Raw genomic sequence first — 21320 nt, 5'->3', positions numbered from 1 at the left:
CTTGTGGCAGTAAGATATAGACTCTCATTATAGGCGAGGTATTGGCGATATACACGGTTGTCACCCAGAGAGAATGTAGATCCATTGTTCAACATAATTTTAGTGTTGCTCTGATCACTAATAACTTGTAGCTGGTATGTCCAGTTCCTATAATTGGATACTTCACCTGTATACATAACATACTCCGTGTCATGATGCCGTACAGGTAATAGTTGCGTCGCGCCCTTGGAGAAATAGTTTTGCATTGTCCCACTGAACACAGCTACAGTGTTTGTTGTGTTGATTACAGTTCCAGTCAGGTCATAGTCACTCTTCATCGTGAAGGTCTGATACTCATCTAATGTCACGTGAATCGTGTCTCCGTCGTTGTAGGTCATGTTTTCATAGGTGACGTTCCCCTCCAGCATCAGCGTGATGTCCACGTCCGTCTTGTGGTTGTGGCTAGCTATCACTAACACCACGTGGCCCATGTCTCCCAGACAGGTGGATACTACATACCTTGACCCTAGGGCAGAGATCGGGAGGGGAGATAAGACGTAGTTTCCAATTTGTCTGTGAACGCCCATGTTCTTACCAAAGACATGGATTACGTAAGCCTTGTTTTCCACACCCACCGTCACCCACAATGACGAATCTATGTAAGCATAAGTCTGCCCGTATGGTGTTACAGTCCTTGTGACGTTATATCCCAGCTGTGGATAATCAACAAGAAAGGATCCCCCTGTTTCTCCAGCTGCCACTGCAACTGCATCAGTATAATGCTGATATTGAAAAGATGCCAGTAAGTAGCTCACACCTGGAAGAAGCATACACAGTTTGTTAGTAGGGTTTTAGATGGATAACAACTATACATCATAGCTTCTGACACTTCCTCGGTAAGTCACAGTGACGGTGTAACTGTAGGGCATTCTGAACATTCCCATGCTGAATGTAGTTTTACAGCGATACAGTTGGTTGTTATATGACTGTAAGTATACATATGTGGCCACGTCTACCGAATGGAAGTGTGTGAAACAGTTAATATGAAAACATAAGTTTGTGCATGTGTGCTGCTGTGGATATGAATACGCCCCACTGTTATTATCGGCGTTAGCGAATCAGAGAGTCGCCATACATTTTGAAAGAACAGTTGAGCACTACGTATACCCTTCTTTATGTTCCTTTACCCCGTCCTGTCATATATCTCTGTACATATGACGTTGATGTCTGATCTATGTATAAAATACCACCGATATCTGTTGAAAATGTAGCTTCAGAATATTGTGTGTTTCTTAAGATCGTCACGAGTTCTGAGTCATATGGTAAGAAGCAAAGCTTTAGAAGGATGTTAAAAAATCTTTAGCTAGTCAGTTAAAGCACATCACTTTAGATACTCGATTCCGGTATAGTATTTGAAAACGAGCATGTCATAATGGAAACAAAAACAAATGTGCCAAGTGATTTTAATATTTTTTTATTTTATATGGAATGTGCTGACTCCAAAGAGACCATTCTTTGTTTTATCCCCATAATGCCGACATTTTACCAAAACTCAAATAATAGACCTATTCATAAGACTTATAATATATTCAACAACAAAAGTTCCTGTGACACCAATATTTTAGTGTATTTTTCAAACAAGAAAAAGTTTGTTTTTCAATATTGTAGTACTTGTATTGAATCAACTCACAAAAACGCAACTGCTACAGAAAAGCATGCATTTCATGCAAAAGTTGACTTTTATGCAAGCCCCATGCATTTTACTAGCCAAGAATGGGTATAAAAACATGCACGTTAACGGGATTCCATATGCATTGTTTAGCTGCGTGCTGACAACAACCACTCAGAAAAACAACAAAATTAGGCAATGTATTCAACTTTACGAAATGCCACGCCTGTCCGAAAATGAGCGTCTGAGAGCCATTGGTATGGTTGAGTTAGGATCGAGTGAACGTGATGTTGCAAGACAACTTAACGTCCACAGAAACACCATTTGGTGTTTATGGCAACGTTGGCAACATATGAATGCAGTCAGAGACCATCCTCGGAATGGCTGACCACGCGTAACCAAAAATCAACAAGACAACTGGTTTCGAACAACACACGTACGAAATCGATTCCAGTCAGCAACAGTGACTGCAAGAAGAATCCCTGGCCTTCGACGAATATCTTCACAAACCGTATGTCGTCGCCTCAGATGTGCAGGGATTGTCGCCAGAAGACCCGCCAGACGCGGGACGGCCATGCAGTGGGGAGAAGTTCTATTCACTGACGAGTCTCGTTTTCACCCCAGTCACAGCGATGGACGGATTCGAGAGAACCGACGTCGAGGTGAGTCATTGTGTCATGGAAGAAGATCGGTTCGGGGACGGCAGCGTTATGGTATGGGGTGGGATTACAGCAAGACAGAGGACCCATTTCATAGTGGTAGAGAGAAATCTCAATGGACAGCGCTACCGCGACCATCGGCCCTGTTGTTCTACCGTTTTTGCGTCGTCATGGCCTAGGCATTACCTTTCAACATGACAACGCCCGGCCTCATATTGCTTGACTTGTTCAGGATTCTCTTCAACAAAACAACGTGAATGTCATCCCCTTGCCGGCTCGCTCCCCTGATCGCTCACCAATCGAGCACATGTGGGATGAGATATATCAGCGCCTTCGACGTCAACCACGTGTTCCAAAGACACTCCAGGAACTTCGAAACATGCTCCAGCAGATATGGACAGATATCTCACAGGACTTTTTGCGACGCCTGGTCCATTCCATGAGACGAAAATGTGTTGCTTGGATCGCAACCAGAGGTGGACACACACGCTATTTATTTGTAAATTGACATTTTGGCATGTCCATGTTTTTTTTATGAAATCACGCATTTTCTCAGTCAGTATGGTAAATTAAACCATTTGAACACTTACAGGAGTCTTTTATCCGTTGCAAACCGAAATTGTTTCATATTTGGTAAAAAACAAAACTTTGCATTAAATCTTATTCGATGTCACAGGAACTTTTGTTGTTCAGTATAATATATTTTAGTATTACAACTTTGAAATACATATTTGTTATTCCTTATATTGTGTATACTTGCATCACATCGGGCTTTCCTCCCACATCAAGCTATCATGCCATGATATAACTGAAATACTGCTCAAAGCGGCTTTAAACAAATCTCGCATACTCAAAGGAGCTATGTCTATACTTATACCATCAGCGTATTCTTGTCCGCCAGTCTGGGTGTTGTTAGATACAGGTGTGGGTAGTGTCGTTGTACCTGCGGCAGTTGAGGCCGGGGTTTGTGTCGTCGGAGTTGCTGAACCTAAACAGAAACAAGATCTTAGATACTCTTTTAAGAGTTGCTAGTCCGAGGTTTCAAATCACATAAAATTCTTCTTAACATGAAAACAGCTGATATTAATGTCGCAGATTCGTGTATGAACTACTCTCCATTCGATAGCTTGCGAACTTTCGGGAAATTTATGTCATGTCTAATGACGCATGTGGAATATACATAATCCCTAAAATTACATGCTTATTATGTATATATACATATGACCTTTTTGGTACTATTTTTTTGGTATCAAGACTCGTTTGTGCATTCCAGCTCTTGTACAGATTCTATTTGAAATGCTCCAATTTGGAATGCTTCATGTAGTTGCAGCTGGCAAAACTACCTGGGACTCACGTAGTGGTAGGGGTATGTAATAAGGTTTCCTTCTCTGCAGTCATACAGAATATAGAATGACAGACACGACGTGACTAGGCCCTGGGGTTACTTTGACACAGGGGAAGTCAGGCGTACAGTAGAGGACATAACAACATGTGCAGACAAATATTCCCTTTGTCCTCTCCATGCCCCGCGTATTAACCTTGAAGTTCAAAACTACCTGGGGGAGATGTTGATCAATCAACTACTTAGAATAACAGATGTGCTTGAAAGGAATTTGATAGTGGAGGCATGCCTCATGAGTAAATGTCTAGTTGAAAAGAAAGACAAGGTAAGAAATGTTGACGAGATAGTTCACTGTATCAGGTCCTGTGGAGTTTCATTTTCTGTTTGGTAAAAGAGATATAGCAAAAAACTAAATTGGACTCTCGGTACAGGAAAAGAAAAAAGCTTTTGAATGATCTACCTCCAAAGCTTTGATTCTAATTAAATCCTGACACCGAGAGCCAGCGTCCCTGGTGTGGTTGCTCGCTATGGCTCCGTTCGTGATTTAATTGTCAGGCCCTTGAAAAAAATAATGATGAAATAAATAAGACACACCAACCAAAATCAAATGTCCGGAAACGAATGGAGAACCATAGAGATCTTAATTGAGAAAAGAGCCAAAACACTAAAAGGAAGGTTGTGTATTGGCAAGAAACGATGATTGAAGTGAGACAGGCGAAAAGGTCAAACATAAACAAAGAAATTACATCTTAACCATTCCGAGATGTCAGTTTGAGTGAACTGTCAGTCTCGGAGCTCCGTGACTTCTTACAAACTCATAATGTGACAACAAAGTCCAAATCAAGGCCCAAACTTCTAGAGATGGCAAGCAAATATAATTGATATTTGTACGTCTGTTTATGTGTTTAGGACATGTGAAATCCTAGTGTTTAAGTTTAGCATAATGCAATATATTATTAATTTCTTCATGAATATACATATCTTCCCTCGGTGCAATATTTTGTTTATGTGGTGTGTTGGCTGATATTTCGACTTTTAAGGTGCTTGTATAATTGTTTTGTTCATAAGGTAATATCATCCCTTGTGGTAGTTTTTTCAAACAGGTTATATTGCAAAATATACTTGAAATGATTACTTTACATAATATTCCGATTGTACATCAATATATGATGAGAATATTAAAGTATTACGTGCCAAGTTATACATTCATATGCATTCACATAATACAAAACAATGTTGTTTTAGTTATCCACACAAACTGCAATGTATACTGTCTATCTGCACAGAATTTATCTACACGTGGGCTCGAACGTACAGTGTACAGCACTGGGGTCGTGCTATAATTGAAAACACTAATAAACTCTTGCTTATTAACCACAATTAGTACTGCAGGAGTAATCGCTGATGGCTGCAAGATAATATTTTCAACGCATTATTTGGTCTTTTTCGTTGTGCATGAGTAAGGTTCCATGTATCCATTGTCGTTACACTGATAATAAGCATGTGTTATTGCAAAAAAACTGTTTTAAACGTGTCCAGAACAAACTCAAATTATGATGATGATAAAACGTTAACGTCAGAGAATAGTCTCTCTTGATTATCCCCCGAATTAGATTCAACTGGGCGAAAAAGGCAAAACAGTGGTGACAATTATGAGAATGTATCACAACAAATCAGCGATGACACCAGGTATTAGCGAACAAGGCTCAGCAACCCTCATAAACAGGGTTGTTAAATCAGGGAATATGTATACTCACTGAAACGTTTAGGGAATATTCCCTGCGTGAGTCAGACATTACATATTTAATGTAGCATTTACACTACATTCCACCATCGGTGGATCCATTGGAAATATTCCATGCAGTCGTTGTTTCCAACCAACAAATCAAGTGACGGCTAGATGGTAACAACTAGTACCAAGACCAACAAGCACTCAGAATACGTCACATAATAGGAAATATTTCCCTCTTGACACAATGTGCAGCGTAGGCCATAGTCTTCTCTTTAAATTGCTTAAATGTCAGACAACTGTAGGATTTTTTGCAAAGTTTATGGTATAGGGCTCATTTGACTTTAAACAACCTCATTTAATTTAAGCTGACTAAAAAATAGACACGCGTTACTACTACACCGCATACACAGCCAACTATCTCACCTTACATGACAATACTAGCTCCTGTTTGGTTAAGGAGCGGGCAATTATATTTGCATGTAGACTGTTCATGTAGCCTACTCATGTAGCCCGCTCATGTACCCCGCTGAGAAATCGACCAGAACACACCTTGAGTAACGTGGGTTCGAAGTTCAGTGAGAATATGTCTCTTAACGCCAAAGATACGATTAACTCTTTCCAGAGGACTGTTGGTAAAGTAATGCTTAAGCCAACCAGAATGTTCTTATTACAACAAAAGATAACGTACCGTCAACGATTCCAAGTAATACCAGGAGTAGTGCCACCTCTATGAAACACTCCATCGTTACAGACCTTCGCCTGTACGGTATAGAGCTGTGACTACGCTCTGTTTGGCAGGGTGGTTTCAGGTAACCTGTAATGTTTGGAGGACACCTCACTGTGCCCTCACCTATTGTAAAAGGGCAGTCGGCTTTTGTAAATGGGGTGACAATTAACTATAGTCTGGCATATGTTTCTGCAATTATATATATACAAGGACTTGTCAAAATGTTCTAAGCCTAACAAACAAAACCAACAATTGTTAAAGTGTTTATTTTTATTTTTCAACATAATCTCATTGCTTTTCAATACACTTCTCATATCAAGCTTTTCAATTCTAGTCAGGGAAGTAGTTTTCAAATTCTGAAGCCACACTGAAAAACCAATTCATGGCAGCTTGGAGGACACCGTTGTCGTGACAGTGCTTCTCACGTAGGTGTTCTTTCAGTTTAGGAAACAAGTGGAAATCACTTGGTGCCAGGTCTGGCGAGCATGTAGGGTGAGGAAGCTTTTCGAACCCACGTCGTCACACAGCAGCCTTTGCAAGTCGAGAGGTGTGAAAAGAGGCACAGTCATGAAGTAGTGGGACTCCAACAGTCGACATTCCTCGCCGCTTTTCTTTGATAGAATCTTCCAGGTGATGCAGCAAATGAACAAAGTAGGCACCGGCAATCATCTTTTGACTTTCAGTGTAATCAACAAGGAGCCGACCCTTTGCGTCCGAGAGTACAGTGGCCCAAACTTTCTTCACTGATCTTGAAGACTTGAATTTCTTTGGTGCCGGAGAAATGGAATGTTGACATTCCATGGAGTAACGTTTTGACTCAGGATCAAAGTGGTAGACCCATGTTCCATAACCTGTTACTTATTTCCTTATGAATTTGACAACATCCTCATCAATTAGCTTTACGTGTTCTCTGACATGTCAGTTCTTTTTTTCTTTTAGATCAGACTTTAGAAACCTTGGCACCCAACGAGCAGATATCTTAGTCATCTGTAAATGTACTTTTATCTCAAGTCCCAAACTGTTCATCTCCATTTCAAACGGCCCCAACAGACCAAATACAGAAACTTGCAATGAACTACTCAAACAATATATTACATTGACTATTTCACTTTGTTATGTTGAAAGTTAGTCAGGCTAAGAACCTTTTGACCAGCCCTCGTACACATTACTAATTTACAGATATAATACACGATTAAATACATTGCAGAATCCCCATTAAGATACATATTCAATTGATATCAATTATATGAATATGGTTATTGATTTAATTGACATATTTAATGGTTAACGCCTACATACATCTTCAATCATTGTACGATACATATTCTGAAACATGCTCTGGAAATACATGTTATGAAATGGTTTGTAATGTACAGTTAACATGTTTATTTACATATACAACCATCTTCAAACACGTTCACAGGCCGTATGATATTGGTGATACTGCTTGTGTCGATAGCCTGACTATATGCTACTAATGATACTGTCTGTGTTCATTCCATAGCTCTATGGTACTGGTGATAGTGCTTGTGTTGATAGCCTGGCTATAAGGTACAGGTGATACTGCTTGTGTTGATGGCTGGCTGTATGATGCCGATGATATTGTTTGTGTTGATGACCAGGCTGTATAATATTGATGATATCTTCACGTTAACATCTGAGAGAACAGCCGTCTTTCCGGTCAATTTCTATGTATTTTTATCTGAAGACCAAAATTATGGTCATTTCCATGTTTGCTGAACCCTGTGACTCCTCTAGGAGAGTTTCCGTGACATCAGTTCCTGGAAGAGCTTCCAGTTGCTTCACTTCCTCAACCAGCTGCTGGAGAAGCCTGCAATGAAGGCCGAGACTCTGCTTGCCATAGCTGAGAAGTACCCTCACCTGGCCAAGTCACACAATGCAAAGGTCAGTTAGTAGTGCAGTCAAAGCAGTAACACAAACGATGCAATAAGATCATACCTTTTTTCTAATTTTGTATATTAGTTCTATCAATATTTAAAAAAAGAAGATTAACATTGCTATTGAGAGCTATAAAATATTCCACAGAAACCTAAAGTTTGCATGTCAGACAATGAGTATTTGCCAAATGTTATCAACTTGTTTCTTTGATTATCTATATCTTTGATTTCATGGCTTAATTTTGTGCAAAATGTAAACTGTCGTCGATATTGGAGATTTAAGCACACTTAGTCATGCCACCTGTATTAGCAATTTCATCACACAAAACAAGTCATCAAATTCTGCACATTTTATTGCAAAAAAAAAAAATTCTTTGAAAAAAATATCTCCAAATGGCATTTTAGAAGTTGTGGTATCAAAGACGACACAGTTGACTGATGGGTTTGAACTTTTATGTTTGTTGGATTGTCATTATGAAGTCTTTGGTCAGCTTCATTCTTCCCTAACAGATTGATGGACTCATTAAGGAATCATGTCATGGCATTCTAATCTCCCAGATGAGTTGATGTTGCTTAATAACATCATATGTTTTGTTCAAATTGGGATTTTGGGATTGGGATTCATATGTTCATACGTTAACTTTGTATTTTAACATTTAACATTTTAGCATTCAAAGCAATAACGTAAAACTAAGCATTAAAGCCGCTTGTTCCATATTGGTTCTGCTATCTGTAAAATACAAGTTACCTCCAAAAAGCCATAACATTAGTCATCAAATCTCTTAACATTTTATCAAGTGCAGATTTGGAATTATTACTGACATTTGCTGCAAACTCCGAGCTGAATATCAGCTTCTGTCCCGGTCTAGATATCCCTAGTATCCCTATCAAAGGTTAAGTGGTGTGATATGTTCAATAGAATAATTCACCCGTCTAGGTTTCAGATCTGTTTGAGATGGGCTCAAATCTGCATCAAGAATGACTACCAGCCAGCCTTCACAGACATCAAGGACTTCCTTCATAGTCAAGGTAAGGAGGGCATGAATCATCGAGATAGATGCCCTTCACATTTTAAAAAAGCGGCACCCAACCGACTTCCCACTTATCCCAAGTATATTGCCCAGGGAAGGTAAGCACATATATCTCTTGACCTGTCATTCAAAGAAACAATGACATTTGATCATTTGGAAAGTGTTGACATATAGTCTTTATGCAGTATTCAGTGTACACAAAGTGTACACACCTGTTTTTATACCATCCAAAGTGCAATAAAACAGATTGAAATGTTATATATTAATGCATCAACAAAACAACTTCACAGACGGCACTGTCATGAATAACTGAAGATGACGTCATCCATTGTTCCCGATGTCAGAAGAGAGTTTATGTGAGGAGTTTTTTGTAAGGAGGTTTCTGATTGTAAAAGAAGCATATATTCATTGACACTTCTGACTGTTCCAGGCAAACAAAAGTACACACTGCCCATCTACAAGGCCCTGGTGAGGGGGTCGGACGCAGCTAAGACATTTGCCTCCACCGTCTACGAGGAAACCAAACGTCAGCTGCATTTGCAAGTCTCCAACTACGTGGCTGAAGCAAAGGGCTGAAGAAATAACGTCACAACTGCTGGTGGTGTCATACAGAGGCGGAAGGAGGACACAGTCAACTTTCTTAAGTCTTTCAATGAGATTATTTTGAGAGGTAGTAGTAGCCTATGTACCGAAATGTCGCTTTGAAAGAATGGAGAAGTTGAAAATGATAAGACAACTCTGTGTTTCCTGATGCTACAGCTTTCGAATGCCCTTGAAGCTATTGATTGAAGGAGGAGGAGAATGATGAACTATCAGCGTGACTGGTTGATCCTCTAATGTCATGGGGGGAAGTCCGTTGTGATAGTGCACTTATTCAGATGTCAGATTTAATACTTTTATACACATTCAATCTTATAATATCACTTTTCTTTATTAATCTCTCGGAATATGTGATGATGGTATCTGTCTACCATGATTTTAGGGTATATTTGAGTGGTTAGCGAGAGGGATCATGTCAATGTACCTCTGATTTAACACTGTTTGCTGAGTAATACTATACACAAAGTTGCACTTTATTACGTTTTCAACCATTTGATTCTGTGTCCAAGCTTTCAACGGACTTCCGTGTTGAAGTAGGACACTCTGTTAAAAGGATCTACACAGTACGTTGATCAGTGCATTGCATCGATCACACCTTTGCCAGTAACCGCTGGTGGTCAGTTCAATCCCAGTCTGTGATATACGACACCTGACATGCTGTGATATGACGGACACACAAAGCTGTGTTAACAAGGCACTTGTTGATTACACGATGCAACTGAACATGAAACATTGTACAGATACAATCTGTCTTTATACATATCTACATACTTTCACAGAATCACAGACCAGTCACTGTCATTAACTGATGGAGGACACAGGGAAGGGGTATCATTCACGGATTCGTGAGTCCTTGATACAGAGTTATGGCCCTTGGTATGTAGTGATAGATTTACATCCACAGAGAAACTTTGTCAGTCAAGACTCTGTTAATCCGTAAACCATTCAGTCAATTCCTGGATACAGAGGTATGGCCCTTGGTATGTAGTTATAGATTTATATGAACAGAGAAACTTTGTTGGTTCCATCTGTAAAAAGGTTATTAGTCCAGACTCTTGTTATTCCTGCTCTGTATGATATTTAACATATTCTCCTTATCCAGGACAAGTTGATGTTATCGTGTTATTTTGATACGTGTACGACATACTCAGGGTTGAACACAATGCATAGTCCAATTGTTGCCTTGAATGGATTCAAGTTTTGTTACTTGTATATTTCTGTGCCTTTGATAATACAGTAAAGACATACAAATACATAATTGTATTGAGATCAAATTTTCCCTCAAGGTATCAAAAAACAATTTTTTTTAAATTCATTTTCATAGCACTGCATCACATCCAATGTCATAAGCAATAGAGAGAAATTAAATGTATTTTTCTGAGACTGTGAATTTTTAACAAGCTCAAACTATCGGGTAAGCAAACTTCATGTCACTTTAGAAAGAGTTGGCACTGACAATAACTTTGAAGTAGTCTAATCAATAGTAATATGTGTATAACATTGTTGTCACTCATTATTAAAATTCACTGCAACTATCATGCTTTGGAACTATCTTTTCTTATCAAATGTTGTCCTACATTGGTCAGATCTCTCTGTCATAGAACTGAGGCCAGGTTGTAGGTGCCTTGCATTAGACATATGGTTACTGCTCAACTTGAAACTAAGAAACTGAATTAAATCAGTGTTGCTCCAGGGTAATAGATCCCAGGCAAGAGAGGTGACGAAGGGGATCAGGCGGTCAGGCTCGCTGACTTGATTGATGCATGTTATCGTATTCCAGTTGCATGGAGGCACTCGTGAAGAGCAACCTCCTCGTGGTGAGTGCTGGGTAGCGCTAATAGCTCTTCCCCCGTGTGGAACCGGGGCAGAATATTTCCACAGCACCCCATTGCTGGTCGTAAGAGGCGACCAAGTGGGCAGCCCGTTTGCCGTGGGTTAAGTCCCTGTGTCGGCGGAGGACGGGAGTCTGGTAGTTGAGGGCACTGGTTCCTGGAACTGTGTTCCTTTGCCCAACACACTACTTCGACCCTTACTTCGCCTAGACGGGTGGTAAGATTGGCCCGGTCTTATCAATCGGCTGGTCATGCCAGGCCCTGTGCGTAATATTGTATATGCACACATGTGTTGTATTTAACTGTATATTTTGGTCTTGGCCGTTCATAACTTGTGTGAATACTCAATTTTGGATTGAATAAATTGCCTAGAGTCTTACGCCAGAAGGCGTTGGCTCATGGGCCAATCTGGCATCAATGACCTCCGGGTTCTATTTGTCATCAGATAACTGTCTTGGGCGGAACCAGTCCCCTGTTTGACTAAAATAGCTTCCTGTGTCCTTTTTGCTGGAGTATAGCACCCCTGTAACCCTGGTGTTTGTAGTCGGTTTCCACTACTTCACTGTCCTTGTTGACACTCCATGGCGGGTGGGGAGCAGGGGCGTGGAACATCTTTCTTTCATCATGGCTACCCCCCTTCACTCTGGTTCTAGATCTAAAACTTAAAGGAGGCATGTAGACACAGATATTGCAATATCTTCTGATGAAGATACTGTACCCAATATCGATTCTTGGCCACGATTTCTTGTTGTACCGGAGTTGATGGTCAACCCCTGAAACTCAACCCCTTTGTAATTTCCAAATCAATTGAAGGCATATGTGGAAATGTTTCAAATGTTACTCGTCTCCGGTCCGGTTCCTTGCTCGTAGAATGTGCACGGAGACAGCAATCTCTAAATCTGCTCCAGGCACATCATTTCGCAAATACTGAGATTGTTGTCTCAGTGCACAAGACTCTGAATTCATGTCGTGGCATTGTACGGGACTGTGCGAAATGTCTTTCGAGGAGATCGCAACAGAGCTGAAGAATCAAGGCGTGATCTCTGTGAAAAGATTTTCCAGGAAAGACGGTGAGAATTTCATAAAAATAAACACTTATCTATTCACGTTTGCTCTCACGAAGACTCCAACATCTATTAAAGCAGGGTATTTTAACATCGTAGTGGATGTATATATACCAAATCCACTCCGTTGTTTCAAATGTCAACAGTTTGGACATGGTGCGAAATCTTGCCGTAACGTTCCTGTTTGCTCCCGATGCAGTAAGTCCCATGATAGAACCAAACTGCACAGATACCATCAAATGTGCAAACTGCAGTGGCGAGCACATGTCTTCCTTTAAATCTTGCCCCTGTTTTGTGAGACAAACAAAAATTCTCAAAATCAAACACACTAACGACATTTCATTCACAGCTGCTAAGAATTTATTAAACCAAGAGTCACCCACTTCCTCTAGCATATTGACCTACTCTGCTACGGTCTCCTCGTCTCAAGTCAAAGTTGATGCTGCATGCCAAACAGCTATTAACTGGGTCTCAGACGAGCAGACCATTTTGTTTCCAGTTAATACTGCCAAGACAAACGTTTCATTTTAACAGCTTCACAAACTGTACTTTCTACAGTACCTCTGCCTGAATCTGCTCCTGCACCTGAACCTATCCCTGAAATGAAAAAAGTATCCATGTCCAAAGAAGAAAGAAAACGACAAAGGAAAAAAAGATTCTAAGGCCCTGAAAAACATTGAGGTGCCTTTACCATTGACAGTCCCTCTGGAGGTTCATAACCCCTTTGAACCTCTAGATATGGAAGTCACCCCATCTCCGCCAATTCAATGGAGAGGGTCTTCCTCCCGTTCAATAATTTTAATGACCTTCAGCTACTCATTCAAGATTTAAAACCATCAGCATTATGTTTACAGGAAACTTTCCTAAAAGCAACAGATAAATTTGATTTACGAATGTACGACTCCTACCATTGCTTTTCCCCTGCAGGGGATAAAGCAGCTGGAGGGTCTTCTGTTATGGTGAGGCAGGGCGTCATTCACAGTCCTGTTCCTCTAAATACGCCTCTTCAGGCTGTTGCGGTATGTGTAACACTGAATATTGTTTTTACTTTATGTTCTTTGTATATACCACCATCGTACTCTCTTCGACAGTCTGATCTTCAGGCACTGTATGACCAACTCCCTAGGCCCTGTGTTATCATGGAAGATTTGAATGGCCATAACCCACTTTGGGGTAGTAATGACACTAATAATAAAGGAAAAGCACTTGAGGATTTTCTTTTAAATACTGATTTGTGCATTTTTAATGATGGTACTCACACATATCTACATCTTGCAACTGGCACTTACTCTTGTCTCGACCTGTCAGTTGTAGATTCTAATTTACTTGATGAATTTGAATGGTCAGTCCACGATGACCTCTGTGGAAGTGACCATTTTCCTACCATCTTAAAATATGTGACACCATCTGATGTTCCTCCATCATCAAGATGGAATTTTACTAAGGCAAACTGGGCTTTATATGAAGTCCTTTGCACTAATCATCTTAAACCTGATGGTTTTCTTGATGTTACCGATCCTATAAAACTTTTTTTCCGATGAACTTAATAAAATTGCTGATGAATGTATTCCGAAGTCCTCTTCCAATCCTCACATACGTAAACCATGGTTCAGCAATGATTGCAAGCTAGCTAGGAAGGCAAGGAAAAAAGCTGAACACCCTTTCCGTCACCATCCTATGGTCCACAATTTAAATAAATTTAAAATATTAAACCCTAAAGCACGGCGTACTTTTAAACAAAACAAGCGTCAGTCTTGGCAAAATTATGTCTCCAAGATAAATTCACGTACGCCGATATCGAAGGAATGGAACATGATTAAGAAAATTAAAGGTAAGGGTTCTAAATTTGGTGTTCACCACCTTAAAAATGGGAATGACTTATTAACCGATACTTCAGATATTGCTAATCAACTTGGTGAAACTCTGGCTGAACATTCTTCCTCCTCGAACTATGCCCCTAAATTCCAAAAATATCAAAAGCAGCAAGAAAAAGAAACCTATAAATTTTAATTCAGATAATGGCGAGGATTACAATGAAATCTTTTCCATTCATGAACTTAATACTGCCCTTGGGCAAGCTCATGACACTGCTTCAGGGTCTGATAATATACATTATCAACTCTTAAAACATTTACCGCAATCCTGTTTAGAAACCCTCTTGATGATCTTTGATAAAATCTGGACGTCAGGAGAATTTCCTTCTTCATGGCGTGATGCTATAGTAATTCCCATACCTAAACCTGGTCGTGATCATACTGATCCTTCCAATTATCGACCAATTTCATTGACTAGTTGCGTTTGCAAAACCATGGAACGCATGGTCAATAACAGATTAACCTGGTACTTAGAATCACATAACTTAATCACAAATATCCAATGTGGATTCCGTAAAAATCGCAGTACCATTGACCACTTAGTCCGACTGGAGTCATTCGTTAAGAATGCCATTGTAAATAAGCAACATGCAGTGTCTATCTTTTCGATCTAGAAAAAGCATACGACACTACATGGAAGCACGGTATTTTAAAAGACTTACATGACTTTGGATTGCGAGGCCGTTTGCCTCAATTTATATCCAAGTTTTTATCTGACAGACAATTTCGTGGGTACTACCCTGTCTGATCATTATAATCAGGATCAGGGTGTCCCACAAGACAGTATTTTGTCTGTCACATTGTTCAGCATTAAATAAATAGCCTCTCTAAGGTTTTAAATGACTCCATTGATGGATCGTTATTCGTGGATGACTTTAACATATCATGTCGTGGTAAAAACATGCATACTATCGAAAGACAATTATAATTATGTCGCAATAAGATAAATAAACGGTGTTTAGAAAATGGTTTTAAATTTTCGAAATCCAAAACAAATTGTATCCACTTTTGTAGGAAATACAAACCTCATAAAGACCCTGAGTTAGTTTTAGATAGCACTCCGATTAAAGTTGTAAAAGAGGCTAAATTCCTGGGTATTATTTTTGACCACCATTTAACCTTTTTACCACATATAAAATATTTGAAAAATAAATGCCTAAAGGCCCTGACCTACTGAAAGTTGTTTCAAATTACAAGTGGGGAGGGGATCAGAAAACCCTACTCCAATTATACAGAGCCCTTATTCGCTCTAAACTGGATTATGGCTCCATCATCTATGGTGGAGCCTGCAAAAGCAACCTTAAACTTTTGGATACTATCCATCATCAAGGTCTAAGACTATGTCTTGGATCTTTCCGAACTTCTCCTATTCACAGTCTGTACGTTGAAGCTCGTGAGCCATCTCTTAAACAACACCGCATTAAATTATCCTTACAGTTTGTCCCTAAATTACGCTCTAATAATTCGAATCCAGCATATGACTGTGTTTTTAACCCCCTTTATGAAAATCTCTATAAAAAAAAATCATCGGTTCTCCCCCCACTTGGAATAAGACTTCAATCTGATATTTCAGCTGCTCAAATTAATCTTGACGATATAGCCCCCACGCAGCTTTTGTCTTCTCCACCTTGGCAGTTAGTAAAGCCAGAGGTGGATCTGACATTAACTAACTTAAAGAAATCTGAACAAATCAACTTATTTATCAACAAAAATACAATGAATTAAGAAACACATATATATCTTCCAAATCTATATTTACAGATGGATCCAAGGATCTTTCTTGCCTGCAGGTTATCCATAACGTATCATGTCAACATCCACTTTTAATCAAAATTATTGAATTATTTAATGAACTTGCTACTGGCCAATACGACATCGTCTTTTGTTGGTTGCCCAGTCATGTGTGCATCAAAGGCAACTCAATAGCCATTGCTGCTGCAAAAGCAGCACTCAACAAATCTGTGACACCACTTCTTATCCCATACACTGATTTTAAACCTGTAATCAGATCTTATATTTGCGATCTGATGCAAAAGAAGTGGGACTCCCAAGTAGGTATCAATAAATTACATGAAATTAAACCAAATATTGGTTACACCTACTGGGGCTGTCAGTCCAGATTTGAAGAGGTCATTATGCGACGATGTCGTATTGGCCATAGCAGGTATACACACGAATATCTTTTAAAAGGTGAGGATCCTCCATTTTGTATCCCTTGTGATGAAAGAATCACCGTCAAGCATGTCCTGCTTGATTGTGTTGATTTTTCCATCACAAGGGATAAATATTTCAAAGTTTCATCCTTAATGGATCTTTTTAATATCAGTGTTCATTTAATTATTGACTTTTTAAAAGAAACTGAATTGTTGCATAAATTTTGATTGATCTGTTTTGTATATAGTATAGTTTTTATAATTGGTAAAATAAATTTGATAACTGAGATTGTTAGTGGCTGTATCCTCGAAGGGGGTTGACGTAGTGTAAAATTATTGTCCTCCTGAGAGGGTATGTAAGACCACGTCTTTCAAAGTATATTTATTTTGGCCACATTTTTAATAGTAGTATATATGTTCGTTTACCTTTTGCTAAATTTGTCATAATCGCCAACAGCTGAAGGGATGATGTAAATCCGGCTGGGGTCCATGCAGGTAGCAAAAGTACTGTAAGTCCCCATGGACCCTAGCATGGTGGTCTACCTTCAGTTGCTGGCGATCTATAGCCCGTTTTTATACTGTCATGTTTTGATTAGTGCTATTGATTTTATGATTAAATACTAGTTTGACATTTATTTCTGTAATACATCTAGTTATTTTACTGTCCCTCGTTGGCAGGAATTTACATGAGCTTCAATATATGTATTATATTTAACCCTTGATAGTCACGATATGGCTGACATATTGCCGATGTGACTTAAAACTTAACTCACTCACTCACTATAGCCTCTTTTTATGTTGTGTTGTAAAATGTTACTGGTTTTATGTTCATCTGTGATATTCTAGTTGTACGCGGTTTAAAATATATTGTCCATGTCAACTTTTGTTTCGTCACGATATGGCTGAAATATTGCCGATGTGACGTTAAACTTTAACTCACTCACTCACTCACTCAGTTGCATGGATCGGTGCTCGTGATGTCAGTCACTGGTCCAGACTCGATTATTTACAGACTGCTGTTATATAGATGTACTATTGTGGAGCGTGTCGTTAAACTACAAATAAACAAACACTCTCAGCTTTACTCCCACATTAACGTGAAAAATGATTAATGCGATGATAAACACAACTCACTCACTGTGGAGAGTTTAGTGAGCCTTCACCTGGACATTTCTTACTGGATGGGGTCAAGTGAGTGAATTTGGTTTTTCACCGCTATGAAGTGTTTTTCAATTAAACCACAGTGTGTGCGTTAGTATGGGACAAAAGTCCAAAGTGATGCAGGTCTGACCACCATTGTGAAAACTAGGAGCATGAGTGCAGTGGGGACAACCCAATAACCATCATCGGGGACATCTGGGATTCGAACCCATACTCACATGATCCTGGCACACATAAGCGTTGCAAACACTCTGCTACAATAACGCTCTACACTATTCTCTATTGTGAGGGTAGCATATCAAGACACCAGGTGTTTTATGTTATTCGAAATCCCTGAGGCACAGCCAACACACCTGGATAGGGACCGTTTCCTCATCCTCCATGTCCACATGAAACCCGTCCTTACGCTGAGGGAGACCCTATAGAGGTGTCCTTGTCTCATGGGAGAAGTGACTTTGCCGTGGCATGTATGAGCGTTCGCTTGCAAGATGGTACAGACACCATACTTCATTGTGTAGGCGTCATGATACTTGCCGCACCTTTCTGTCTGAGTAGGGTATACATTATTTATCTGCGGCATGGTATCTCACACGCACGCACGCACGCACGCACGCACGCACGCACGCATGACGCGAAGTTGAGCCCCATATCACCACACCTCCCCTTGTCTGGTCAGGCCTTCTGACTTGGCTGATTGCCGCTCTCAGTACCCCGTTCACTAGTTTGTATATTCTAGACTTAGACGCCATGACGAATGGCACAGGCTAGGTACTGACGAACAAAGTAAGATAATCATTGCAAATTCGGATTCGAACCAACGTTTCTGGTACACCAGGGACACACATATGGAGAGCGAATTCCGGGCCTCAGATGACTTGGCCTTCAGTGCCCCCTAACCCGATTGTACGTTTTGTCATGTTCTTTATAACCGAAGTTGATATTTCCCATTAGGCGACAGCAACGAATACAACAGTAGCCTCTAAAAACAAACACACTCTCGTGAAGATCCGGATTGGAATGGATCTGCAAAAACCCATGTGTGTCGTAAGAGGCGACTAACGGGATTGGACTGTCAGTCATACTGACTTCGTTGATGCATGTCATCTAACCAAATTGCGTAGATCCATGTTCATGGTGTCACTCACTGGATTATCTGATGCACACTCCAGTGCGGAGTTCAACAACAAACAAACAGAAACAGCCATACACAAAGACATGCTTCATTGTTATACACTTTGAGTGAAACAAACAATCAACATGAAAGGGGAAACAGTCACATTCCGTGTCAAGTCCACAGCAAGTGTACATCAGTGACCAGAGGTTGAGGCCATTTCACAACTTTCGATCTTCAAGCTCGTTTGTCTCGTTTGTCTTGGATAATCTAAAATATAAACAACCTGTCAAATATGCAACATTTTACTACTCGAAAATGGGATATTGATCAACCGATAATTGAATGTAAAAGCTCAATTTTGAATCGTTCTACGATAGACGTGAAGTTTGCCATCAGCACGGGTTTGGTGCTGACAAACTTAGGTATATAATCAGACCGAACGGGGATTCGAGACCCATGGTTAGGGTTTCTGGCACAGAGTGGAACACATCTGCATTGCGACTTCCATCGGCTTAGACGACTGGGCCACCTCTGTCCCTCTAACCCGATTATATGTAATAAGTCACTTCGTTATAACCGTAGTTAATTCATTCCATTTGACGACATTAGTTAATACATTTGTAGGCTCTAGAAACAAACATACCCCAAGTGTAGATCCGGGATAGAATGGGTCTTCAGCGAGCCATGCTTGTCGTAAAAGGCGAAGGGTGGTTAGGCACGCTGACTGGGTTGATGAATGCCATCGTATCCCAATTGCGTAGACAGATGTTCATGGTGGCAATCACTGGATTGTCTTGTCGCGTGCGGCGTTAAACAACAAACAAGCAAACAATTAAACAAACATAAAATAGGAATGCATCATTATCGTACGCTTTGATCAAAACTACAAACAATCAACATGAATGGGGAAAGAATCACATTCCTTGAGATACGGTTTCACGTCGTCAAGTCCACACCACATGTACATCAGTGTCCAGAGGTTAAGCCATTTCATCAATTTCGATCTTCAAGCTCATATGTCTTGGGGAAACTAAAATTTTTACACAATGTTAACCACAAAGCAATGTCTACAAGAGAAGGGGACTTTGATCAACAGATAACTGAATTAATATATAAAACATTTGAATCCTCGTCGTTCTACAGTGCATGTGAAGTTACTGCTGAATATGGCCCATGATGTCTAAACAAACAATTTACTGCCATGTCCCCTTCAGTCCCGAACTCTGGGAAAATGTTAAGCATGTTAAGTTTCCCACAACAATAGGTATTTGACTACCCTTTAACTCTTCTGCTTCTCTGAACGGTACGATGCGACCATCATGCTGTCATCTGGAGAAGCATTGCATTGTCCTTGTTCAACCTATAAGGAGATAGCAGCATCAAAAGGTGATCAATATCACATTATGAGTACATTCTAAACATGGAGATCTATCACACTGATGTCACGAACTAAATCCAAGCAGTCCACAATTCATTTCAAATTAATTGTTTGTATGATATCAACAGTCCTTACAATCTATCTCTAGTCTCGGACCAGCAGACAAGAGGCCGTTTCGACCCGACATAACTCACAACCAATCACTCGTTAACAGGAATATTTCATCGCTTGGTATTAAAGGGTTCCACTGTACCATACTGTAAGTCTATATTTTATATGTAACTGTTCACATTATTATATAAGATTTGATGTCTGATTGCAGACACGCTATTGAATACACGAGTCAGATTATTATAATAATGTAGACGGTCGGAATGAAACCAACAAACTATGCTTATAAAGGGTGTACTATAAGTGTGATAAATCATATTACCTTTGCAGCAACACCTGTACATTCTTAAGGACAAGATAGTTGTGGAGAGAAGAAAACAAGTTTAATAGAATTCATGTTAAAAAGTCAATTTGGGTAATTATTGGAAACAGTTCAACAACAAAAGTCTTTTACTTAATTAAACTATTCACATGTTAATATAAGGAATATAAAACACGGTTTTGTACGGTAAACGTGATATATCATTGAAATATTTCTTAAATGTGCATAGTCAACATTTATGAATGATAAGAAAAGTGAGAGTACAAATAAGAAATAAAGCAGAGAGATAAAGGGCGACAAACGTTGGAGTTAGTGTATACAACAAACGGAAGTTGACAATTGATAATTGAACGCACACATTCTCTTTCATCACTTCACACACATTCACTCATGATGCCCTCTCAATTTTATTGAAATGTGAACATTCAAAATGGGAGGAAGACCTTCTATGTGTCAAGTAAACTCACAATGACTGCAGTCTTGTGGTATAGTAATTGTACATGAATTGTCTTACCTATTCCTAAATTATTAGAGTCGTTGACAAATATCATAATGGAGACGTGCATGTCTCAGATCCTTTTTTCTGATAGTAAACTGTTTCTCTGCTGCATTTCAAACTGCATTTGTAATCACACAAATATATTTTTGTAGAATAAAGAATAGTACAGACGTAT

At 39.6% G+C, this 21320-nt stretch overlaps 1 protein-coding gene and 1 long non-coding RNA gene across 2 annotated transcripts in view; both read right to left on the bottom strand.

The window, feature by feature from the left end:
* Positions 1-21320, bottom strand: part of LOC124120969 — a 260732-nt gene that overhangs the window by 199152 nt on the left and 40260 nt on the right. Inside the window, exons 4-5 of the mRNA XM_048389199.1 lie at positions 3185-3295; positions 462-796 (exon numbers count right to left, since the gene is read on the bottom strand). Of these exons, the coding sequence (XP_048245156.1) occupies positions 462-796; positions 3185-3295 (446 nt within the window). The remainder of the gene's footprint in view (positions 1-461; positions 797-3184; positions 3296-21320) is intronic.
* On the bottom strand, positions 18926-19537 carry LOC124120990. The gene is made up of 2 exons (XR_006858951.2): positions 19479-19537; positions 18926-19102 (listed from the first exon to the last, which is right to left on the bottom strand). It is a non-coding gene; the product is annotated as an uncharacterized LOC124120990 (long non-coding RNA).

This window comes from Haliotis rufescens, unplaced genomic scaffold, assembly GCF_023055435.1.
Source record: "Haliotis rufescens isolate VD_foot unplaced genomic scaffold, xgHalRufe1.0.p SCAF_8, whole genome shotgun sequence".
NCBI lineage: Eukaryota > Metazoa > Mollusca > Gastropoda > Lepetellida > Haliotidae > Haliotis > Haliotis rufescens.
This window is presented reverse-complemented; position numbering and strand designations above follow the sequence as displayed.